The sequence below is a fragment of the Sceloporus occidentalis genome, unplaced genomic scaffold (genome assembly GCF_023333645.1).
Source record: "Sceloporus occidentalis isolate IW3139 unplaced genomic scaffold, rSceOcc1.0.p SCAF_1, whole genome shotgun sequence".
Lineage (NCBI taxonomy): Eukaryota > Metazoa > Chordata > Lepidosauria > Squamata > Phrynosomatidae > Sceloporus > Sceloporus occidentalis.
Genome location: NW_028316981.1, coordinates 179,967,128 through 179,991,878, shown reverse-complemented (window position 1 = coordinate 179,991,878; position 24,751 = coordinate 179,967,128). Strand labels below are relative to the sequence as shown.

General features: G+C 45.7%; 1 protein-coding gene across 3 annotated transcripts in view; it reads left to right on the top strand.

Moving 5' to 3' along the window:
* The first annotated feature begins 5,476 nt into the window (after positions 1-5,476).
* LOC149322914 (semaphorin-3F-like) overlaps positions 5,477-24,751 on the top strand; it is a 39,130-nt gene continuing 19,855 nt past the window's right edge. The window contains exons 1-5 of one of the 3 annotated variants that reach the window (XM_089484637.1): positions 5,477-5,697; positions 6,293-6,362; positions 8,566-8,692; positions 23,657-23,817; positions 24,113-24,175. In XM_089484637.1, the coding sequence (XP_089340763.1) occupies positions 8,590-8,692; positions 23,657-23,817; positions 24,113-24,175 (327 nt within the window). In that variant the 5' untranslated portion in view covers positions 5,477-5,697; positions 6,293-6,362; positions 8,566-8,589. Of the gene's footprint in view, positions 5,698-6,292; positions 6,363-8,565; positions 8,693-23,656; positions 23,818-24,112; positions 24,176-24,751 lie in introns of those variants that run through there. The other 2 variants (XM_089484629.1, XM_089484645.1) reach the window with 2 other exon arrangements.

Genomic DNA, 24,751 nt, shown 5'->3' with positions numbered 1-24,751 from the left:
CCATGTGCCTCCATTCTGTTTGCGCTCCAGAGAGTGTTGCTAGGCGCCTGTCCCCATTGGAACGCCTTCTATCAGCACCTGCTGGTAGTGGGAATAATTGCACACCCCTCCCCTATTAAGGCTCATTCCCCTCTCTATCAGCATATCCCCTGCAATCCCCCCTGCTACACACACACACATATTTAGGGATGCCCCCAGCAGCCTGCTTCCATGGGGCTGGGAGACCTGGAGCCGTGGGAACCATTCCTGCTGTGGGTGGCATGCGTGCAGGATAGGGAGGGAGACAGGAATAGCTCATGCATGGGCAGCAATGCCTAACAATAAGGCTGTAGGATGAAAAGAGGCTTTTTGGACTAGTCTGGGAAATTTGGGCATGAGGTGGGGGAGGGTGACCCTTCAACAAGGGGAAGGAAAAGAGATTTTTCCCACTGTTTTGTGTGTGTGTGTGTTGGAACCATTATACATGGAAATCCCCATCATCCTGTGCATTTCCCACATGCCCTGATTGTTAGGCAGAGGGAAGGCACTCTTATTGGGAGAGTAATAGGAAGGAAGGTTAGTAATGCAATCTTGTTGAAACGGAAAAATCACAAGATAGAAAAGGGAGGGGACAGGAATGGTCACTCAGAAACCTAATGTACGCAGGACAAGAAATCACCTCAATTAAATAAAATGCACAATATATTCAAACGCAGAGGATATTGTCCTTGTACACTGTTGTTGTTTTTTTAAGTGATAGCAAAAGGGTGTTGGTTTCCTGCCTATGAACTGAGGTTTTCTAGAGGACAGTTTGTTCTGAGTCGTCCTGGGCAGAAGATCATATGAAGAATATAGCAAGCTGCCTTGTATTGAGTGAGACCATTGGTCCATCTTAGTTCAGTATTGTCCGCTCCAGGTATGGGTAACTTGTGGCCCTGTAATTGTTGGACTGCAGTTCCCATCAGATGTAGGCAATGGGAATGGATGATTAAAGTTGCAGCTGAGCAACATCTGGAGACTGGACTATATTGTGGACTATGGACCCAAACAGACAGGCCAAAATAAAGCTGCTTCAGGTCACTTTGGAGGTATGCTGTTTAAATGATGTATGCGTCCTGAGAGACCAGAAGCCACGCCAAAGCCATGCTCCAGTCCTAAGAACTGGAACACAGCTTTGGTGCAGCTTCTGGCCTCTCAAGATGCATGTGTAATTTAAACAGCATACCTCCAAAGTGACCCAAAGCAGCTTTATTTTGGCCTGTCTGTATGGGCCCTATATTTTCTTGAGCAGGTAATTCTTCCTTACAGTACTCCCAAGGGAAAGAAGACATCAACATATCCCTCGACAGAGGGAAGCCCTGAAGGCCTCAGCCACCATATACCAGCAGCATGGCTCATTGCAGTAAACTTTGTTCATCTTACCATGAGGTTTATAAATACAGCCCGAAGGTCAAGCAACCTAAATGCCAGTGGGTTAAATAGAAAAGAGATCCTTCATGCTTGTGGAGGGGAGAGGTTTCCTCTCAGGGCCAGCCCCCATGATAAGTAATCAGGCAGCAGCCTCAGGCAGCAGAGGATATGAGGGATGGCAGTGGTAGCAGCAGCGGCGGCAGCAGCAGCCCTGTTGTTTGTGTTAGATGATAGAACTGTGTCATTAAGCCTGCCTTGTGTGTCACAACTTGATGTGCTGATCTCAGGGGATATGGAAGATGCCATTCTGTCACCCTCACCCAGATATATGAAATAACTATTGTGCTGTCTGTCTGGCCCACCTCTGTGTCTGTATGTGCAATTTGGTGTTGTTGTTAACCACTCTTGAGTCAATCTCGACTCATGGTGTCCCTGTGGATGAGACATGTCCAAGACTCCCTATCCCTATGTGCAACAGGAGGGCATAATGATCTTCACCTCAGGCAGAAAAATACCTTAAGTTGTCCCTGATTGCACAGAGGTTCCTGCACAATTGGGTGGTTTTAGATTCTGACTTTAATCGTCCTATAGATATTTAATGGCTCTACAGAAAGAAGTCACTTCAGATCATGCAGAGGTTGGTCTGTGGCATCCCATTGTTGGACTTAGTCAGCAGAGCCAATAGTGAGGAACATGAGAGTTACAATAGGAAAACGTCTGGAAGTTTCCAAATGTTGCTTTTTGGACTTAAGCTCCCAGAATCCCCTCATTTAGCAGCTTAGCCAACAGCTATACTGGCAGTGAGGATGTGTATTCTGGGAGTTGTAGTTCTCCAAGTAATTTCCCCCAAAGTTCTGGTTTGAAGGGATATACATTCTGCGCCCTTTCCTTACAGCAGACCATTGATATCTGCTGGGGTTTGGTTCCAGGACTCCTCATGGATACCAAAATCTATGGATGCTCAACTCCCATTAAAAACAGTGGCATAGTAAAATGGTGCCCCTTATATAAAATGGCAAAACCAAGCTTTGCTATTTGGAATTCTCTGGAGCAGCAGAAAAAAAGCTTGCTCCATCCTCAACATGACACTCCTTCAAATCATGAAACAGGGCTATCATATCACCTCTTAATCTTCTATTTTCCAGGCTGAACATACCCTGCTCCCTAAGTCTCTCCTCATAAGGCATGGTTTCCAGACCCTTCACTATTTTGGTGGCCCTCCTTTGGACGCACTCCAGCTTGTCAACATCCTTTTTGAATTTTGAATTGTGCTGCCTAGAACTGGACAATCTATCTACCTATCTATCTATCTATCTATCTATCTTTCTATATCCTGCTCATTTCCCAGGACTGGGACTCAGTGCAGAATAGGGTGGCACTATTAATTCCATTGATCTAGACACTATACTTCTATTGATGCAGCCTAGAATTGCATTGGTCTTTTTAGCTGCCGCATCACACTGTTGACTCATGTTCAATTTGTCAAAGGGAGGGAAGGGGAAAGCCAGCCAAGGAGAGTCATGCTGCCTCTTTATCACTCTCTCTCTCTCTCTGTCAAAGGTTTCTTTCTCCTTCCTTCTGTTCCTCCTCCATCCGGCTTGGCTCTGGGCTTTACCACCCGACACCTGACATCCTGCCTTCTCTGGCTCTGTTGCCAGCGGGGCCTTCGTCTATCTCGCCCCCTTTCCAGGCCTCCACAGGTGGTGATGGTGCCGCCTTCCTCTTCCTCCTCCTTTTTGGTGGGGAGAATCCAAAGGTGCAGGCAAAGGCTCAAGATACAGCAAGTGGCAATGCAGGGGGAGATGGGCTCTACTCCTCCTGGTGCCTTCCTGCCCAATTCCTGGACAGAAAGGAGCCTGTGAGAGACCACTACCATCCTCCCCTGCACAATCCTGGGAATTGTAGTTTGTCAAGGCACCAGAGCTGTCTGACAGAGAAGGCAAAATGTCTCACAAACCACATTTTCCCCAGGATTCCCTAGCACTGAGCCAGGGCAGTTAAAGCAGTCTCGAACTGGGTTATTTCTGCAGTGTGTGTTGGACCATAGAGACGTAAATGCCTGCTGCTGAGTCATGCTCAGAATGGAGGACACTGTGGAATTCTTCCTGGATGGAATGTTGAAAGGGAGGACATGTCCTGGAAAAGGAGGATGTGTGGTCACTCTGGCTCCAAATCTCTTTTGCAAGATGTCCTCACAGAGAAGGAGGAAAACTTGGCACTGCAAAAAAAGTAAGACATTCAAGAAAAAAGTAGTAGGGGACATAACCAAAGAAAAGCTCAAAACACTCATAGAAATGTAAATTCATGCTTCTTGGGCCTGCTCCAAATGGAGGACATTCAAGAAGGATGAAAGACATGACCATATAAAAGTTTAAAACACTCATACAAATGTAAATTCATGCTTCTTAATCATGCTCAGTGTGGAGGACATTCTGGAATTCCTCCTGGACAGAAGGTTGGAATGGAGGACATGTTCTGGAAAAGGAGGACATCTGGTCAACCCTGGTCTGAGGGTAGTTGCAGGGTGGCAAAGGAGGACAAGGTGCTGCGAAAAAATGTAGGGCATTCAATAAAAAAAGGAGGACACAACGCAAGAAAAGCTCAAAGCACTCATGGAAATGGAAATCCCTGCTTCTCAGCCATGCTCAAAATGGGGACATTTTTGACTTCCTCCTAGGCTGAGGAGTCAAATGTATAGGAGATGTCCTGGAAAAGGAGGACGTCTGGTCACCCTGACCACTGCAAGCTGAGGGGCAGAATGATAGGAGCACCCCAAAACCCTATTTTGGATTTCCCGCCAAAAGCACAAGGCTTCAGAGAGGGGAGCAGTTACTTTTGGGATGAGGGAAAACTCTGGCCAAAGCTCTAGAAAGTTCTTCCTCTTCTGCTTTTATTTTGGATGGGGGCTGGAGTAGTGGTTTGGGGGTTGGAGTAAGACTCTGGAGGCCAGGGTTCGAATCCTGGCTCAGCCATGTAAACTCACTGGGGTGGCCTTGGGCCAGAAGTCACACTCTCTGGCCTCCTCAGAGGATGGCCATGGCAAACCCTCCTCTGAAGAAACCTGCCAAGAAAACCCTATGATATGATATGATATGATATGCAGCACTGAATTACAGTTCCTAGAATTCCACAGCATTTCTCTGTGGCAGTTAAAGTGGTGTCAAACTGGTCTATTTCTGAAGTGTGGATGCAGCCCCAGGAGGAGTCATCTATATGCGAAGGAGGTAAGCTTAGGCCTGTTACAGACAGCCAAAATAAAGCTGCTTCGAGTCACAATGGAGGTATGGTGTTTCAATGATGCATGCGTCCTAAGAGTCCAGAAGTTGCACCAAAGCCACGCTCCATCCCTAAGGACTCTGGACTCTTAGGACGCATGCATGCATCATTGAAACACCATACCTCCCCTGTGACTCGAAGCAGCTTTATTTTGGCTGTCTGTAACAGGCCCTTGGGTCCAAAACACACTGCAGAAACGATCCAGCTTGAGACTGTTTTAACTGGCCCGGCTCGGCGCTATGGAATCCTGGGAACTGTAGATTCTTGTGGCAGCAGAACTCTCTTTGAGAGAGAAGTCTTAACATATGTCTCACCAAATGACAGTTCTCAGCATTCCCTAGCATTGAAACCTGGGCAGTTAAAGCGGTCTGAAACTGGATTGTTTCTGCAGTGCGTTTAGGACCAGACGTTTACAGGGCAAGAATGCTATGATGAAACCCAAGTGAAAGAAAAAGGAAAGGAAAAAAAGAAAGAGAGAGAGAGAGAAAAAGAAAGAAAGAGAGAAAGAAAGAAAGAAAGAAAACGAAAGAAGGAAAAAGAGAGAGAGAGAAAGAGAAAGAAAGAGGCACCGTATAATCCAGTTTTGACAGCCCACCACTTTTGGCTGCCATGGGCTCAACGCTGTGGGATGCTGGGATCTGTAGTTTGTGTCGGCACCAAGGGCAGTGCTACAAATCCCGGAAGACTGAGCCGTGGCCGTCTGCCGGAGGGGGCGAAGGGGTTAAGGCCTCCTGCTGCTGCTGCTGCTGCTGCCAGCCTCTCTCTCTCTCTCTCTCTGGGTCTCTGCTCCGGGGAGGCGGCTTGGCGAGAGGAGAAGAGAGGGACTTCGCAGGGAGCCCAGGAAAACTCCCTCCCTCCCTCTCCAGAGCTTTAAATCCGGAGGAGCCTTTGCTCTGGGGGCAGAGAGCGAGAGAAAGCCATGCTGCCTTTGGCCCAGAAGAACATCCCCGGAGGAGCCCTGCTGGCCTTCCGAAGAGCCCCGGGGAGCTAAGAATCCCTAACAATCCCACCTGGAGAGGGCAGGAGTGGCGGGTAAGGAAGGCTCCGTGGGTCCACACTGCAGGGCTAACCCTCCGCTTTGAGACCGCTTGCACCGCCCTGGCTCAAGGCTCGGGAAAGCAAGCAAGCAAGGCGGGACGCTTCTCAAGAGAGAGCCCCAAGCAACTCCTCAACTTGGCCCCGCTGAGCCAAGGCAGTTAAAGCGCTCTCCAAGTGGAGTAGCAGCCCTGCAGTGTGGATGCAACGCCACCATTTAGGAGGGGCTTTGTTTGGTCTCCCCTTCTTTCCACCTTCACCAAAAACCCCTGCAGCTTTGTGCGCAAAAAAGATCGTGGGACTTGGTGGTGGACTACAACTCCCAGAATCCCCCTGGGCAGGGATCCCCCCAGGAGTGACTTTCTTGTTTCCTTAACAAAGGTTGGAATGGAATGGAATGAAAAAGGAGTTGTTGGAAAGGAGTCCCAAGACTTTTCCAAAGCGGGTTTCTGCCCCTGGGTGCCAGTTTCCCCCCCCCCCCCATAGCCGCCCTCCTCCACCACCTTTTATTCTAGCCACTCTCCGATAAGAGATCTACTCCCCCCCTCCTCTTAGTAGTAAGGCTTCGTTTCCCTTCTGCTTCCCATTCCAGACCTCTCTCCTTTTGCGTACTCCGCCGGCAAGAACAGGGTTCAGTGGGACTGGCAGTCTGTCTGTCTCGGGTAAGGAAGCCTTTAAAGGGTCGCCCCTTTCCCTGAACAGTAGCCCCTTCAGCTGGGGGAAAGGCTCCGGGGAGCCCCCTTGCTCCCAAGCCAAGCTCAGGGTCAGACACGTGTCCCTAAGTCACGTCGGAACCCGCCAGAGAAGCCAGGATTCCTCCTGCTACACATCTAAAGGGGGAAGGAAAGGAGAGGGAAGGCAAGGGTTGCTCATCATCACCATCATCATCACCACAACAAGAACAGCAACTACCACGACAACAATTCATAATCTTGGAAGCACACCACAAAATGATTAATAATAATGATGATGATATTGTGGGACTGTGGACTCCATGATGCATTACTTCCTTATTATTATTATTATGATTATGATTATGATTATTAATCGTTTTGTTGTGTGCTCCCAAGTCCTTTCCGACTTGTGGCAGCGACAATGAAGGCTTTGCCATGGCCCTCCTCTTGAGGCTGAGAGAGTGTGACTTGGCCAAAGTCACGTTTCAGGGGGATGAGCTGGGATTTGAACCTTGGTCTCCAGAGGCATCAGTCAACCCACACCACCACACTGGCTCCTAATAATAAGGGTTGTTGTTGTTATGGACTGAGTGTCTGGAGTAATTTTTAGTACGTAGAGAGACCTTGTAGTTGAGACTCACTGAAAGGAAGAAATTGGCAGCAGGAGCTTTTGGAGACTTCAGTCTACTTCCTCAGATGCATTACTTCCTTCACTCTACTTCCTCAGATGGGGTAGTTTTAGAGAGAGAGAGACCAAAACCTTGTTAAAAATAATAAGTTGTTGTTGTTGTTGTTGTTGTTGTTGTTATGGACTGAGAGCCTGGGATAAATTTTTGGAGAGAAAGATGTGACCAAAACCATGTAAAAATAACAAGGTTGTTGTTGTTGTTGTTATTGTGGACTGAATGCCTGGAGTAATTTTTAGAGAAAGATGTGACCAAAACCATGTAAAAATAATAAGTTGTTATTATTATTATTATTATTGCTGTTATTATTGCAATGAGGATGAGGATGGTGGACTGAGTTCCTGGGCAATTTTAATTAGAGAGATGTGACCAAAAGTGTGTAAAAATAATAAAATGTTATTAATGTTGTTACTGTTAGGGACTGAGTGCCTGGGGTAACTGTAATGAGAGAGATGTGTGTAAAAATGGGTGCAAGACAGGTATGTCTACAATCCAGAGAAAGCTGGCTCCGTTGGCACCTGGGGCTATATGTGGGACTCCATGTCCCAGCATGCACTGCTTCGGTGGCTGCACCTGGCTCAGGTATGAAGGCTGCAGGTTGGAGCAGGTTGCCTTGAGTGAAGTGGGGAGACAGGAAAGGGAAGGCAAAGACACAGGAGTGGCTGGCAAATGGATGCCCCTAGGGCCCTGCTGGCTGGCACCAAGTCCTGAACTGGTGCTTTGAAGAAGAAGAAGAAGGGTGGAGGGCGATGGCGACAGCGACAGTGTTGTTGGCATTGTCCCCTGGCACCTGTTCTGTGGCATGGGGAAGATTAGAGCCCGGCTGGGGCTCAGGGAGGGATTTCTGCCGTTCCTGCCCCCTTTTCCTGAGAGTGATGGCGCCAGGAGGCCACGGCAAAAACCCAAGCCTGGGTCCAGAATGGTGCCCTCTCCAGAATGAAGGGGGCTGTCTCAAGGCTGAGCACCCCCCACCCCACTGTGTCCACTAAATAGGCCTGTGTCTTAGCCCCAGTTAGGGGGCACTATGTCCAGGAGAGTGGCACTGGAAGCACAAGGCGCAGGATAGTCCATGAAAGTTGGGTGGCTGGCATTTCTTAAGGGCTTGGGCCCATTTGGGGCACTCCTATACTCTGCCCCCCCCCCCCCCCAGCTTCAAAGGACCGCCAGGCTGCAGGAAAAAGGAGGGCCTGGGGTGGGGGGAGAGTGTAGCAGAAGCTGGCAGAAGGAGACCAAGCCTTTGAAGTGCCCATCAGCCGCTGCCGCCACTCGGGTTACAGCTGCTTGGATGGGTGCCCAGGGTAGGATGGAGGAGGAAGGGCGCTTTGATCTCTGTTACTCCTAGACGCAGCGCACTCTAGGCCTCTTCCCAGCCACCCATCCCCTCAGAGCAGTACCCAGTTGTGTGTGTGTGAATGTGCATATATGCTTAAGCCCTCTTCATGCTTCTCTGGCACTGAAGTGCCCTCAGAAGTGCCCAGTTCCACATTACCTTTCTCTTCTCACAGGTCCCTTGAAGGGTTCTCACTACAATGGTGCTCTGGGCTACCCAGTTCCTGCTGGGGCTGCTGTTTGGTTGCTGTCGGGGCTACAACAGCCTTAAGGGTGCCCCTCGTGTCTACTTAACCTACAAAGGTAAAGGAGGCCCACAGAGGCCCAAGGAGGGTGGCTAAACTGGCTTGATGGATTTGAAACACTTATGGTACATTAAAAGTAATTAACAATTTAAAAACAAAACAAAACCTCCTACTAAGTTATTTACAGAGATATTTTCAGCAACAGACAGGCCAAAATAAAGCTGCTCTGGGTCATTTTGGAGGTATGGTGTTCAAATGCTGCATGCGTCCGAAGAGTCCGGAAGCCACGCCAAAGCCAAAGGATTGGAGCACAGCTTTGGCGCAGCTTCTGGCTTCTTAAGATGCATGTGTCATTTAAATAGCATACCCCCAAAGTGACCCGAAGCAGCTTGATTTTGGCCTCTCTGTTTGCGCCCTAAGATTTCTAATTGGTCAGTCTGATTGATCAGCTGCCCTTTTCCAGGACATGTCTTACATTTCAACCTTCTGCTTCCAGGGGGATTTCAAAATCCACTCTATTTTGAGCATGGCTGAGAAACATATTGATTTACATTTACAGTACATGGTCCAAAACACACTGGAGAAATAAGCCAGTTTGAGACCCCTTTAATTGTCATGGCTCAATGCTAGGGAATCCTGGGAATTGTAGCTTATTGTGGCCCCAGAGCTCACTGACAAAGAAAGCTAAATGTTTCACAAAGGTATAGTTCCCAGAATTCCCTAACATTGAGCCAGGGCAGTTAAAGTGGTCTCAAATTGGATTATCTCTGCAGTGTGTTTTGCACCTATGAGTGTTTTTAGCTTTCATTTGATCATGTCCTACATTTTTCTTGAATGCCCTGCATTTTGTGGTGCCCTGTCCTCCTTTGTAGTGAGGACATCTGGTCACCCTGGGCCAGGTGAGTCCTACTCCATGGTGGGCTGTGGTGGCATGTGGCCCACCTTCCAGGTGGACACTGTGCCTGGGTTGTGTGCACACATATGTGTATTCGGAGAAGTGGGAAAGCTGTGGGGTGGCATTGCATCAGTGGTGAGACAAGGGAGGCATCCAGGAGCAGAGAGGAAGTGTTTGGATTATGGATATCTGTGTGTTTTTAAATACAATTTGTATTGGTTATATATGAACCTGTCACACAATTAAACAATGCATTAATTAGAAATTAATTAATTGATCTTGTTTTGCTTATTTGTAATTGGTTTGCAATCCACCTGGTAAACCTGACTGCCCAAGTAAGGGATTTTGCAGCAGCAAGAGTGTAAGTGTAACACAAATATGACAGAACCAAATAATTAAGCCCAATTAAAAAAAATATACAGGGGATGTTGGTTAACTGTATGACTTTTAATTGATTAATTATGCCTGAGACTGCATGTGAATAAAAGTCATGTATGAAGTTAGGAAGACTTTCTTCTTTTCTTTTGTGGTGTAGATTCCCAATTTCAGATGTAGAGAGATCTTGTAGGACCTTTAAGACTATCTGAAAGAAAGAAGTTGGCAGCATGAACTTTTGTAGACTTAAGTCTACTCCCTCCGATGCATAGTATTATCTTATAATATTATCTTACTACCATTGTATGCTTATGCATCTGAGGAAGTAGATTTAAGTCTATGAAAGCTCACGCAGCCAATTTCTTTCTCTCAGTTAGCCTCAATGGTGCTACAAGATCTCTCTGCATATTGATTCTACAGACAAACACAGATGTATCTTTGAATTTCAGAACAGGTTTCCCTTTCTGCCTGAATGCTTTTCTACAATATTTATGGACTTCAAAATACTTATGGTACATTAAAAGTAATTAACAATTAAAAAAAAAACACCTGCTACTAAGTTATTTACAGGGATATTATCAGCAAGTAAGATTTCTAATTGGTCACTCTGATTGATCAGCTGTTAAAACAATTCAGACCTATTGATAACACATTATTATCACAGGGAGGGTTCATTGGGACAGGAGAGTGTTTATTATTCACACATCATGTGAGTATTAGAGACCTTTGTGGTTGCATTCCAGAATAGCTTACCTGGTTTCTCTCATACTCCTCACATATTAAGTTTTTGCTCTGTACTCCTGATAGTTCTGTGGGACTGTTTATAGCAGCTTGTTTGGGGCTGATTGTCTTTTGGTACTTTGTTGGGAAATGCTTATGTTCAATGTGATTATTATTATTATTATTATTATTAACCTTTATTTATAAAGTGCTGTAAATTTACACAGCGCAGTACATATGGCTGTTGTGGGATTGTTGTGGGACGTGGAAATGAGTCAGAGAGAGTTAGATGGTGTATTGCCAGCACACAGTTGTGTGAAAAACAGAGGCAGATTTGTTAGCAATTATGACAACTTGGTTCACAGCAAGACCTTTGAGTAGAGTATGTACATGTATATGTGCAAATCCTAGAAAATAATTGGAACAAATATAGTATGATGCAATGCAAGTGTAGTGTAGTAGCTAGGACTTAATTAACTTGAAAGTCAACAGGTAATGTTGGTCTAGTCACTGTGCTATGTGGCTCTCAATTTAATGTACCTCACAAAGTGGTTATGAGGATGGAATGGGATGACACACACACATATATGCCCATATACTGCCATGAGCTCTTTGGGAAAAGGGTAGAATATACGTTTGACGTCTGTCTTTAAGTGGAGAAGGGAAATGTGGATTTTTCCATGCACATCTGAGGCATGCCAACACCAATCCCCATATAACAGTCTGCAATTACTAGAAAATGTGAATGAGTCTTGTGTGAGTCCCAGAATCAAAAGGAAGGCATTTATGAGACTTTTCCTGTTTACATAAGTACCTGTGCAAAGGTTCTCTCCAGGGCAACATGTAGGATCCCCTAGTCAGGCCAAATGATTGTCTGTGTTGGGGTTAGAGGTTGGGAGTAATTAAATCCTATAGGCCTGTTACAGACAGCCAAAATAAAGCTGCTTCAAGTCACAGTGGAGGTATGGTGTTTCAATGATGCATGCATCCTAAGAGTCCAGAAGCCACACCAAAGCCACACTCCAGTCCTTAGGGCTGGAGCATGGCTTTGGTATGACTTCTGGACTCTTAGGACGCATGCATCATTGAAACACCATACCTCCACTGTGACTCGAAGCAGCTTTATTTTGGCTGTCTGTAACAGGTCATAGATTTCCTGGACTGCAGTTCCCATCGCCAGCCCTTATCCAGCATTGTGAATGGTGTGGAATGCTGTGACAGCCTGGGAGTTGCAGACCAAGAATATCTGGGGTGGACTCACAGTTTCCACACCTGGGTTAGACCCATGGCCTGTTTTTTGCTCAGGAGAGAAATGATTGCACTATTGGCAATTGGAGCCAATAGGTCTGTTTTCTGTAAACTAATCTATTTCCCTACCCCATTGTTTTTGTTTGCCTTGAAGTCATTTCCACCTTATGGAACCCTAAGGTGAACCTATCATGGGGTTTTCTTGGCAAGATTTGTTCAGAAGAGGTTTGTCTTTGTCTTCCTCTGAGGCTGAGAGAGTGTAACTTGGCCAAGATCACCCAGTGGGTTTTATGGCCCAGTATATATGTGTAGTCAAATAAGCAAAGCATGATAGAATTACTTGTGGCAATGTAATTCCCATAATTCACTCAGCCAGTGTGGACACTGGGGGATTCTGGGACCTGTAGTCCAATAAAAGTATTCTAAGCACTACTCATTGTGTGTGTGTGTGTGTATGTGTGTGTGTGTGCGCCAGAAAACGTAGGAGCAGTTAAGTATCTATAGATGGAGACACTGTAGTGGCAAGCAGATCTCTGGGTGAGGAGGGTCAACTGTGCATGCATTATCTTAAGTGCATTCAAAGAAAGGTGTTGAGACAAATGTTTTCCCAGTGGTCATCACATCATGGATATAAGCATCCCTTGATACATATTAATGCATTTATACAAAATAGTGAGGGTAGTCAATTTAATGCCCAGCCTGGAACAAGTTAGCTGGTATGGCTTGCCAGGGTTGCCAAAGCAGAATATAAGACAGGGCTCCTGTTTTTTAATGGTTGTGTGGAAGAAAGAATTTCCGCAGGTGTTGCTTGCCATGCATGGCCTTTTCTAAATAATCATTAAAGGAACAGTTGCCCTGTGCCTTATTCACCTGCAACTCCACCCCCTGCTGAACTCTTCCTAGGTCATCATGACATTTTGCCTGCCAGTGACAAGTTATATACACATTAGTGTCACCGTACTCTTCAAACCACATATAATTTTGAAATTGTTCTCTAGCATGCTGCTGAAGATAAGAGATTGTCTGGACGGTGTTCTTGCAGTTGAAAATGACTTTGTGTATAGGTGTATGTGTGTGTGTGTATTTCAGCTTTCAGCTGAAAAGGCCAACGTAGTGGATCCTGATGCTTCCTCTATCTCTTTTCAAGCCTCAACCCCCCTCCCCCCAAATCCATAGTCACCGCCATTGCCACCAGCCCCAGGGCCATATATCTCCTGTGACCTTGCTGGGTTCCCCCTACACACTCTCTCTCTGTTCTTGGGGATTCCGGGATCTGGTTACTTGCCAGCCACAGGGGGAAAGGATTTCCCAGAAGGGCTTAAAATACCCAACATGCCATTCAGAGAAGGGGCTGGAATACACTTGGATGGATTCCCCTTTTGAAAGTACATTGTGGGGAAAGGGCAGAGAGAAAGAGAGAGAATGCTTGGGACAGACATGAGGTTGCTGGGGTGTGCATGCCATTGCTCCCCCCCCCTTAAAGATACTATGTTTGCTGTTTTGCTGCATTGACTTCCCCCTTCTTTTCTAAAGCAATTGGGTCTAGCCCTTGGGTGTGTGTGAGTGTCACAGTGTCTGTATGTGTGTGTGAGAGAGATTTTTGGCTAAAGGACAATTCATTCCTTTCGGCAGCAACAGTCTGGCTATAAAAGGCAAAGCTCTGGACATCACTGTAACCTTTGTATGCATGCGTGCAGAAGTATGCACATGCACACGTGTGTTATTTGTTTGTGCATGCTCTACAGGGCTGTATATGAGATTCTGTGAGGATGTATAGCCTAGATTGAATAGAGGATTGGCTGTGCTGGCTGGGAGATGCTAGGAATGTAACATCTCCAAAAGCTAACTTTTCCAGGCTCTGATTTGGACTGGAATGGAGGGTGAAGGGAGGGGGGGTTGTATTTGTGCAGCAAAGTTTCTAGCTCATGGCAAATTTGATTACTGTGTGGGCTTGGCCCCAGGTGTGGCAAGTACCTGCTATGTATGCACCGTGTTCTGTGCTGCTTTTCCACACGTCTGCCACATAGAATCAGTTTATCTGTGCAGAGTGGGGTCTGGTTGTGCCTGATTTTGTTGAGAACAGCACTCAGGGTTTTACACAAAGTGAGGATGTATTTGGGAAGGTCCCATAACTTTGGGCTGTGTTTTAAGTTCCAAGGCTGCAGAGCACAGAATAGCTGTTGTTGTTGCTTCAAATAGTACTCTAAAGCTGCTCTAGTATAGTAGCAAAGAGAATGAGCAAGGAATGAAGAAGTCCCTGAACTGAATGTTGCCTCTGCTGTGAACTCATTAATATCCTTAAGCAAGCTTCTTTCTTTCACCTTCAGTCTTTTGGATCTTCTGTTCCCTCAGCCAGCTCTATCATTAAGCAGAATGAGAGAGATACCTGCAGTAGCAAACTCTGAGGTGTAGGGAAGTAATGGGATTTTCTGAAGACACCAGCCACAGATGCTGTCGAAACGTCATGAATAAACTCTTCTAGAACATGGCCACATAGCCGAAAAACCCACAAAAAAATTATGGATGCTGGCCATGAAAGCCTTCGACTTCTCATAATGGGAAGGGGTTTAAAAATGGAGTGATAGTGCTGCGAGTGACACTCCTTTTACTAGATTAGAAGTAAAATTCGGCTATATGATAAATCTGGTCATTTCCTGTACACATAATGGGGAAGGGAATACCATTTTACTTTTGTGTCCGGCACCAAAATGTCTTAAGCTGGCTGTGTCGCATGGCTAGCATATGCTACTGACCTACCTTATAAGGTTGTTGTAAGGAATGCAATTGCAGGATGCATGCAAAGTACTTTGAACCCTTGGAAGTATTATATGAAGGCTAAGGAATCTTTGGATCTCCAGATGTTGGGATCCAGTTCCCTTAAACCCTCCTCAGACTGTGTAATGGCCAGGCATGAAAGCAATAGTTTTATCAACACCTGGAGGACTGAAGGCTCCTCATTCCTGCACTGTACAAATGTAGACAATACTTATTATAATAACAATCTTTACTACTGGTAGTGGTGATGATAAGGCACGGTAGTCATATACAGAGCTTGGTTACAAGAATTATTTGAAGTTACTTCCTTTTCACAACAACAAAGATAGATCTACATTATACTGTGATTTATAACACAAAAAGGGACAAAGTCCTATCTTCTTGCCATGGTTTAGTTACTTTCGTACATCCATGTGGCCTCATTGAATATTAGTGAAGGAATTATCACATGGTTCACAATGTGCTATATCTGTGCTGGCTTGTGCTATACTTTGTGCTGTGTTGTTGGTGGTGAGATCACAATAAAGTGGACTGGGGAGAGTGAATTTTTGAACACATGCCAACAATTTGTGACATTAGATATCTTTTGCTTTTAAAAAGTGAATAAATGGTATGCACTATTTTAGTTATGCCTGAAATACAGGAAAGTGTCACCTTTTAAAGCAAGCAACTATAATAGTTACTCAATTTTTGAAGGTTCTTGGAAGGACAACTTTAATGAATTCCTTTTCAACAGCGACACATTCAAGCTTTTTAAATATAGCATTTTAGAGTTTTAACAGTCCTAATATGTTTGTGTTTTTTGAAGCAACTTGGAAAGTTAGACAACTTATGATCCCCTTGTTGCTGTTTCTGGGACTAGAGTTAGGGTTGCCATATCCCGCCGGGGGGCGGGACAATCCCGGTTTGGGCGGTGCCAACCCGGTCCCGGTCCGGTTTGGCGCCCAAACCGGGACGGCCCCGCCCACCGCGGCCACCTCAGGCCCCGCGGCGGCTCCAAGGCCTTGCTGAGGCCTGGGAGGGCTCTCCGCGGTTGGAGCTCCAGCCGCGGAGACGCTCCCTCCTGGGCCCCAGCGAGGTCTTGGAGGCGGCTCTGCGGTCGGAGCTCCGGCCGCGGGGTCCTCCAAGGCCTCCGCGAGGCCAGGGAGGAGGAGGAGGCCGCTTCCCACCGCGGCGATCGCCGCGATGAGGAGCGGCCCCTGCCTCTTTCCCGGCCTGGGAGCCGGCCGAGGCTTCCTCCCAGACCGGGAGGAGGAGGAGGACGCTTCCCCTCGCGGCGATCGCCGCGATGAGGGGCAGCCCCCGCCTCCTTCCTGGCCTGGGAGCCGGCCTAGGCTTCCTCCCAGGCCGGGAGGAGGACGAGGCTGCTTGGCACTGCGGCGATCGCCACGATGCCAAGCTTCCCCCCGCCCTTCCCGGCCTGGGAGCCGGCCTAGGCTCCCTCCCAGGCCGGGAGGAGGAGGAGGAAGCCTGGCACCGCGGCAATCGGCGCGATGCCAAGCTTCCCCGCGCCCTTCCCGGCCTGGGAGCCGGCCTAGGCTGTCTCCCAGGCCGGGAGGAGGAGGAGGAAGCCTGGCACCGTGGCGATCGCCGCGATGCCAAGCTTCCCCGCGCCCCTTCCTGGCCTGGGAGCAGGCCTAGGCTAGGGTTGCCATAAGCCGGCTGGGGGCGGGACAATCCCGGGTTTTGACCACTAGGGGGCGTCCCTGCACGGTTTCCTCCTTGTCCCGGGTGGATGAGGTTGCCTTTGCTGGCCCTTGCAGAGCTGCGCGCAGGGCTAATGAGGAGGACTTCCTCCTCCTCAGGCTGGGTCCTCCAGGCCTGAGCCTGTGAGGGCTGGCAGGGGGCGGGGCTGTTCCAGCCCCAGTCTGCCCCCATTGGCCAGCCAGACTCAGGAGGAGGAGTTCCTCCTCTGTTGGGCTGGGCTGCAGCCAGAGGGGAAAGGAAAGGGCCATTTCCTTTGCCCTTTTTTGGTGCCAGGGAGGAGGAGGAGGAGGAGGAGGATGAAGAGGAAGAGAAGGAGAAGGAGAAGGAGGAAGTACTGTATGTGTTTTTTAAACTGTATTTTTAAAGTGCATTTTAAGCTGTATTTTTAAACTGTATTTTAAAGTGCATTTTAAGCTGTATTTTTAAACTGTATTTTAAAGTGCATTTTAAAGCTGTATTTTTAAAGTGCATTTTTAAGGTGTATTTTTAAACTGTATTTTTAAAGTGCATTTTAAGCTGTATTTTTAAACTGTATTTTTAAAGTGCATTTTAAGCTGTATTTTTAAACTGTATTTTTAAAGTGCATTTTAAGCTGTATTTTTTAAACTGTATTTTAAAGTGCATTTTAAAGCTGTATTTTTAAAGTGCATTTTTAAGGTGTATTTTTAAACTGTATTTTTAAAGTGCATTTTTAAGGTGTATTTTTTAAACTGTATTTTAAAGTGCATTTTAAAGCTGTATTTTTAAAGTGCATTTTAAGCTGTATTTTTTAAACTGTATTTTTAAAGTGCATTTTTAAGCTGTATTTTTTAAACTGTATTTTTAAAGTGCATTTTAAAGTGCCTTTTCTGTGTATTTTTGATGCTTTTAATGCTAACAATTGTCCCTTGCTTCGACAAGGATAGTGTGGTGATGATGTGATTTGAGTCAGCTTCTGAAGTTGAGAGAGTGTCACCTTCCAAAGTGTGGCTTTGGTGTATTTTTTGTGCTTTTAATGCTAACAAGTCTCCCTTGTTGTGACAATGATGGTGATGATGATGATGGTGATGGTGATATTGATATCAGCAAGCCTCTCAGGCATGGCCAATGTTAGCTGCTCTGATTTTTACAAACTCATGTGCAGTGAAAAAAAATCAAAGTCCCTTGACTAAGTACACACTTCTGAGAAGTAGAGTTGGTGCAAGAAACCTGAAACGGCAAATCCACTTCTTGTGAAACCACCTTGACATGTTCAATATGCATAGCCATGTTAAACCATGCTAAGTGTTAAACTCAAGGGGTTTGATTATGGAATAAGCCTCTGAACTATGCAAGAGGCCATGTTAAGTAAAGCCACGGGAAGTGCCCAAATGTGCTGTTGTGTGTGTTTTGGAATGGAGGGGGGTGGTTTGGGCAGAAAAGGAAGTCCATTTCTGCCATCTGACTAGGAATAATGCCCAAATGTCCTCCATTTTGATCATGCCTAAGAAACATGCATTTATATTAACATTTTTAAAAAGCATCAATTTTTTCCGCATGTCCTCCATTTTTATAAAATGTGCCCTACATTTGAAAAGGTTGTCCTACATTTGCCCTACATTTGTCCCGGTTTGGAGGTCCTGACTTATGGCAACCCTAGCCTAGGCTCCCTCCCAGACCAGGAGGAGGAGGAGGCTGCTTAGAACCGCGGCAATCGCCGCAATTCCAAGTGCCCCCCGCGCCCTTCCCGGCCTGGGAGCTGGCCTAGGCGTCCTCCGAAGCCGGGAGGAGGAAGAGGCCACTGGAACCGCGGCGTGATTCCAAGCGGCCCCTGTTCCTCCTCCCGGCTTGGGAGAGATCCTAGGCGTCCTCTGAAGCCGGGAGGAGGAGGACAGGGTTTGAAAATGTAGGACTTTTTTTTTAATTTCCTAGCCAGGAAATTAAAAAAAAAAAGTCCTACATTTTCAAACCTGGTCCTACATTTGTCCCGGTTTGGAGGTCCTCCATTATGGCAACCCTAACTAGAGTTGATAGAGAGACATTGGTTTATTTAAGACCTCTTGGAGTGTGGCGACATTTGAACCAGGCTGGTCTCTAAGCACCTTTTTAAAGATGAAGAGGTAGTAACAAATGCAGCTGTAGGCAGCATATTTGGCTACAAGGGTTCATGGCCTCTGGAACTAGATTCCAGAAGCACATCTCCAACAGAGGTACAGCCAAGACCTATTGTTAAAGTTCATGGCCTTTAAAACGGATATCCACTCCTGTTGTAATACATGCCTTGAGAAGTTTTTTGTACCTTCTCCAGCTGGAATGCCTGTGGAATGGATGTACACGTCAGAGACTCTTTCTGCATAGTCCTGAGATAGTTAACCAAGTGCTTATTGGATGAATATATTATGTACATAATCTTATTTGCCTTTTCTGGTTTCCATCTACCCAGCCCAGCTTGTGCACACAGTTTTTAGCCTTTCCACTTTTTGCCATGAACACATCCAAAACACTAACAGTGAGTCTGGTGGCAGCCTAACCTTTTGTGGTAGGACACAACATCTTAGTCTCCCGTGGGTACCTTTTGTTGCAGAATCTACACAAAACTAGAGCTACAAATAGACATGACAATGTTGTTTGCATGTAAAGAATTCCAGCCATTTCCCATGTACCCAATTTTTTTTCCCTCTACACAAAAGCAAAATATATTTTGGACACAAAAATGTTCCAGTAAATATATTTCTTTTTGCATCGAAATACTTAATTGTCCCAGATATTTTGAGGACAAAATTGTGCCATTTTATTTTATTTTATTTTATTTTAAGTTTTTTGGTGGACCATGATGATGCAGCAAGGCAGAATTGTATATGCCTTGGTTGTCAGAAATGTGTCTATTTGAGGAAAAGTGGCATTCCCAAGCAAGGACTGGATGGGGAAGACATTAATTCACTGAGGTCAATAAATACCCCACCATAAAAGAAGTGTATTTATTTAAAAAGTATCTCACTTTATGTTTTCTCCATCTTAACATTTTCTGGCTCTGGATGTTTGGGTGATACACAGAACATACCAATGCTATTTAGAATATGACAGAGCCTGGAAGGTTGCTTTTAAAAAGTAAATCATTACCATTCCTGGAGGACTTTGGAGAGTGACTGTTGCCATTACTCGTTTGCATTATTAAGAAAGACTCTCATTATGTTGCTTGTTCCTAAAAACAACAACAACTTACGGGCATTCTAAGTTACTCATTGGACAATTATTTGTTGCTGTATGCCTTGAACTCAGTTTCGACATACGGAGACCCTAACATGGAGCCTTTGTGGCAGGATTTATTCAGAGGTTTGTACCGTTTTCCTTCCTCTTGGGCTGAAAGAGTGAGATTTGCCCTAAAGCCACCTAGTGAATTTCCATGGCTGAGCAGAGATTTCAACCCTGATCTCTCAGAATCCTAGAGCAACGTTTAGGCTATTACACCATGCTGGCTTTCCGAAGTAACTTTACCCTTGCTAGTTGGGTTACTTTTGCACTCCAACTTTGTTGCACCTGCTTGTTATTACTGGTAGCTGCTAGGTCCCATTTTAGGGTGACAGTGAATCAACTCTGAGCTTTACATCACATGTTAAAGATGTTAATCTGTTCTCAATTTGGGGTTCGGTGGATAGGGTTCATCATCTTGGATATTTCTTTTATAGTGTAAAATAAAACCAAGAGTGTACATTCACTGCTATGGAAAGCAGAGGCTATCACTGGTAGTTAAATGAGACACTACTGCTTTATTTGTGAGTCATTACTTCCCATTTTTAGGTCAAGGAGCATTTTTGTACCTGGCAATACAGTTGAATTCTTGTTGCGGTTAGAAGATGCCCCATAGCTCACCATGATCCAACTTTAGCTTTGTTTCATATCACAGTCCAAGAGGATTAAGTTCATTGAGTTTTGTTTGGCATACAATTTATCAGATGCCAGATCAGCTTATGTCAAATTAAGGTGCCACTAGATTCTTTGATGTTGTTTTGCCAGCTGGCTCACACAGCTACTCCTGTCCTCTGGAAATCCAAAACACCTGCTTGTCTTGGGGTCACAGAGACAGGATGGTGAGAGGTTTGTAGGGCATGGAGTGGCCCTTCTGCTTTCAGATTTATATTCCCTAGCAACTATCTCCTTGTTTACCTGGCAAAGGAATTGCCCCGCTCTGTCTAGGAAGACTCCAGATGTCTCCAATGTAAACCTCATGGGCAGACTGGTCCTTCAAAGAAGCCAGCAGTCTCTGGGGACCCATAGATAGATGGCTCCAACGGCCACCAATGGCATGGCAATAGCACCTGTTTTATCCCTCCCCACCCCAGGAATAAATTCAGGCAGTTTTACCTGATGCCCAGTAACAAAAGTGTAATCGCTGTTAGTATTCAATAGGCAGAACATTTATATTTTGGCACCATGACATGTGGTAACATTTCCAAGTTCTGTAATGGGTGTGTGTGTGTGTGTGTATGAGTGTGCAAGCACTGTGGATGCTGTGCCTTAAAGGTGTTAATCCCCTCTCAGGGCTTATCCAGAAAGGAAAAAAAGTCCTGGAAGTATTAAGGCTTTCCAGTTCTTTTTGTTTTACTTTTACCTGTATAGTCATGGTTTTGCAACCGAACTTCTTGTTTAAATATCCTGGGTTTCCCTCACTCCCCCATCTCCCCCCCCCCCAATCACATCTAATCTTAGGCAACATTTCAGATATTGCTTTTCCCTGGTGTCCACTGAGACTTTTTACATTACTATTCAGGAGTTTCAGTCCAAGTGTTAAAGTGCTTTAGCAACATTATACTAATTAGGCATTAGGATTATTTTCTTTCACTGCTTGCATTCCTCTTTCCCTTGCTTGATTTCTGTTGAATCTGAGTACGGGAAACAGTCCCTGTGTTTCTTGGCAGTGGCCATCTTAGTGACTTCCAGTATAATGTAAATAGACATGTCATGGAGAAGTGCATTTCATTTTGGGAAATACTGTGTCAGTTTAAACTGATCTGGGAGAGAGAATGAAAAGTCCTTGATAATGCTGGGAGTTCCTTGAGAATACTTCAGAACAAGAAAAATGTCATGTAGCTCTCCAAAATAAAATCAGTTTGTACAGGAACAAAATAAATAGTTGGCACAGGAGCAAAACCTGGGACTTTCAGACACTTTTTTCTTGTCTGGAGAGGCTGTCAGTCCTTGTTTTGAGCACCTGATAACCTTGTGTTGTTTCTGTATACATTCCTGAAAGGTTACCACTCCTGATATACCACCAGTGTTATATAATGGTTGCTGTACCTCAGATTTGTGGAGTGTGCGTGACAACACCCTGCCACTGGGCATCCTGCCATGGGGCTGCCAGCCATTTATTGTAGCTCTGTGTGGAGGAAAGGGAAGGCAATGGATGCCTGCCATGCGTGAATGTTTAGGGAATTCCATCAGCTTTCCTGGGTTGTATCCCCAACTTTAAGAATGGGCAGGTAGTGGCTATTCTGACTGTATTGGTACAGAGTGGAGGAATCTGGTGATTGTGTTCTTGAGTTGCCTTTTCTTTTTCTTTTTCAAACTGGGTTTAATTCCTTATCCAACTAGACTCATTTCCCTTCTCCCTCCCACACCTGTCCGGCTCTTAGCTCCCCGGAAATCTGGTCCTCTTCTAGGCTTTAGCCCACTTGTCCAAAGGGATTAGGCCAATTTCTGTCCCTGGTCTCTGAAATCATGCCCAGACTTGACTGCAGAAGGTAACTGGCTCTGGCGCTGATGGATGTCCTCTGGCCATCTCCCCAAGGGCGTTGCAGGTGGGAAGCTCACCATGCCACTCTCTCTGATCTCTAAACGTGGAATGTGGATGGGGGATTGCTGGGGGATTTAGGTTCTTTGCTGTACCAACCGCCGAATGCAGCCCCCCCCAAACCCACCCACGTCGGCTCCGCCTTTAGCCACTTCATGGGACCAAAATACCCATTGAGCTCAGCTCAGGCCAGCCCAGGCCAGGCCAGCCCCACCATTATCGGGATTAATATGTTCCAGCTGCTGCCCTTTCTATATCAGAGAGGAGGGTGAAAGAGGCAAGGAACAGAACTCAGAAATGTGACTTTTGGGTACCATAAATCCCAGTATCCCCCAACCAGCATGGCTGCTACTCATAGTGGCTGAAGAATTCTGGAGTTGTGCTCCATTTTCTGATCTTCCCTAAGCTCTGGAAGAAGGGAGAGTATGATATTGGGTCTTATCCCCCCCTTTTTTTTGTGGGGAAGAACATTCAGTCAGTGAGTCAGAGGGTGTTTGGGTTGCTTTGCGTCCTATTGTAAGAGAGTACAGTGCTCAGATTTAAAGTGTTCCCTCTTTGAAAGCCTGTCCAAAGTCTGGTTTAAAAATTTAAAATTTGCTAAGACCTTGTAGCTGCCCACCAACAGTTAACACCTAAACAGCAGCCACAGACACCATGGTCTCCTTCACTATGAGTGTAGACCTTATCACACTAGTGAAATCCCACTGAGACATGGGATTTAAAGTAGATCTAAATTTAAAAACCTGCAAATGAGGGAAGTTTATCACACGACGTTACTGCTAGAGTTAAATAATGCGCAGATAAAGTGAAAGCAAAAATGACAGCTTTTTACTTTCAGAACATCATGAAAGTAAAGTGCTGTCATTTGTGTCCCTTTTGCCTTCACTTTATTTCCGCGTTATTTCACCTTGGCAGTAACTTCGTGTGATAAACTTCCTGCATTTGTGTTTTCTTTTCTAATTTAAATCTACTTTAAATCCTGTTTCTCAATAGGATTTTGCTAGTGTGATAAGATCCTGTGTTGGGTTTCTAGATAAATCTAGGGGTGGGCAACTGTGATGAATCCAGGGTCCAATTTTCTGGTTCTGGGACCTTCCAGGAGCAACACAGACTGATAAAAATGCCAAAAATAAAGACATGAAACAAGACTAGAAACAGTCCATTTCTTGGTTTGGAAAAAATTGTACAGTATGATAAATTTTGCAAGGAGGTCTTGCAACCTTTTAAAAAAACCAGTTGCCTTCCCTGGAGTGATTAGAAAAGGGGTGATGTATGGAGAGATTGAGGGCCAGAAAAACAGTCTCAGGGACCACATGTGGCTCCAGGACTATAGTTTGTGCACAGTTGGTGTAGATAATAGTCATCATTCCTACATTTGCATATATAGGTATAAGTTAGTGCACACAAACTGTATGGAAGGGTGTGGGTATGTTTGGGCAACGTGTGTGAGTGACTGTTTTCTAGGGAATAGGTTGGCTTTCATGGCAGGAATTTATGAGATCTATTGAATCTGAGAATCTCTCCCTTTCTTCCCACCTACCCCTCCCCTTCCCCAGAACTGCTGGAAACCCGTACTGCCCGTCCCTTCAGCTTTGCCTTCAACACAAGTGATTATCGAATCCTGTTGGTGGATCAGGATCAAGAGCGACTCTACCTAGGAGCCCGAGACTTTCTTGTGGCCCTAGATCTCCACAACATCAACAAGGAACCACTCATTGTAAGCTTGCAGAAGAAACCAAGTTACACCTTGTCTAGGAGCATCCCTGTTTTCAGCTATGGCTGGCAAGATGCTTCTTAGAAGCCTTATGTTGGGCTGGTGTGCAGGTGACATTGGATAAAATAAAGAGTGAACTGAGGCACAGTGGAAATTTTGCAAGGAAAGTCGAAATGTGGGCTTCCTGGGTTCTAATCCAATGTCAGAAGGGGCAAAAATCTGCGGAAGTCCAAAGGTAGGAAGCAATTCCAGTGTCCCAAAGCCCTCTTAGCTCTTTCTCGCTCTTCTTTCCAACCAGATCCATTGGCCAGCTCTACCGAGCCACCAGAATGAGTGTCGTCTGGCAGGGAAAGGCCAGAGGGTGAGTGGTAATAAAAGAGTGCTCCACCACTCTTTTATTTTGTCTCAGCTCGTCATGTCCTTGTGACTGGAAAATTGTTGGCCAAACAATAGTGTGCTTCTGATTTTATTTCTATTTATTTATTTCCTTTAATGCCATCTATGCTGTCCCTTGATCCATCTAAATTCTGTGGTTTTCTTGCATCCCTGAAATTGTTGTTCTGTTGTTATGTGCGTTCAAGTTGTTTCTCACTGATGGTGACCCTAAGGCAAACCTATCATGAGGTGTTTTTGGCAAGTTTCTCCAGATGAGGTTTGCCACTGCCTTCTCCCGAGCCTGAGGGCATGCCTTGTCTAAGGTCACCCAGTGGGTTTCATGGCCGAGCCAGGAATTGAACCGTCGTCTCCAGAGTCACAGTCCAATATTCACACCATGCTGGTTCTATCCCTGAAATACAGGTGGGAATTGTGTGGCCAGTCCAGCAGATGTCATTGGATTGCAACTTCTATCATCCCTAGCCATTGTAGCCAGAGGGGAGTGATTATGAGAGGTGCAGTCTGAACAGCACACACATTCTGTCTGTACTGTGCGGAATGA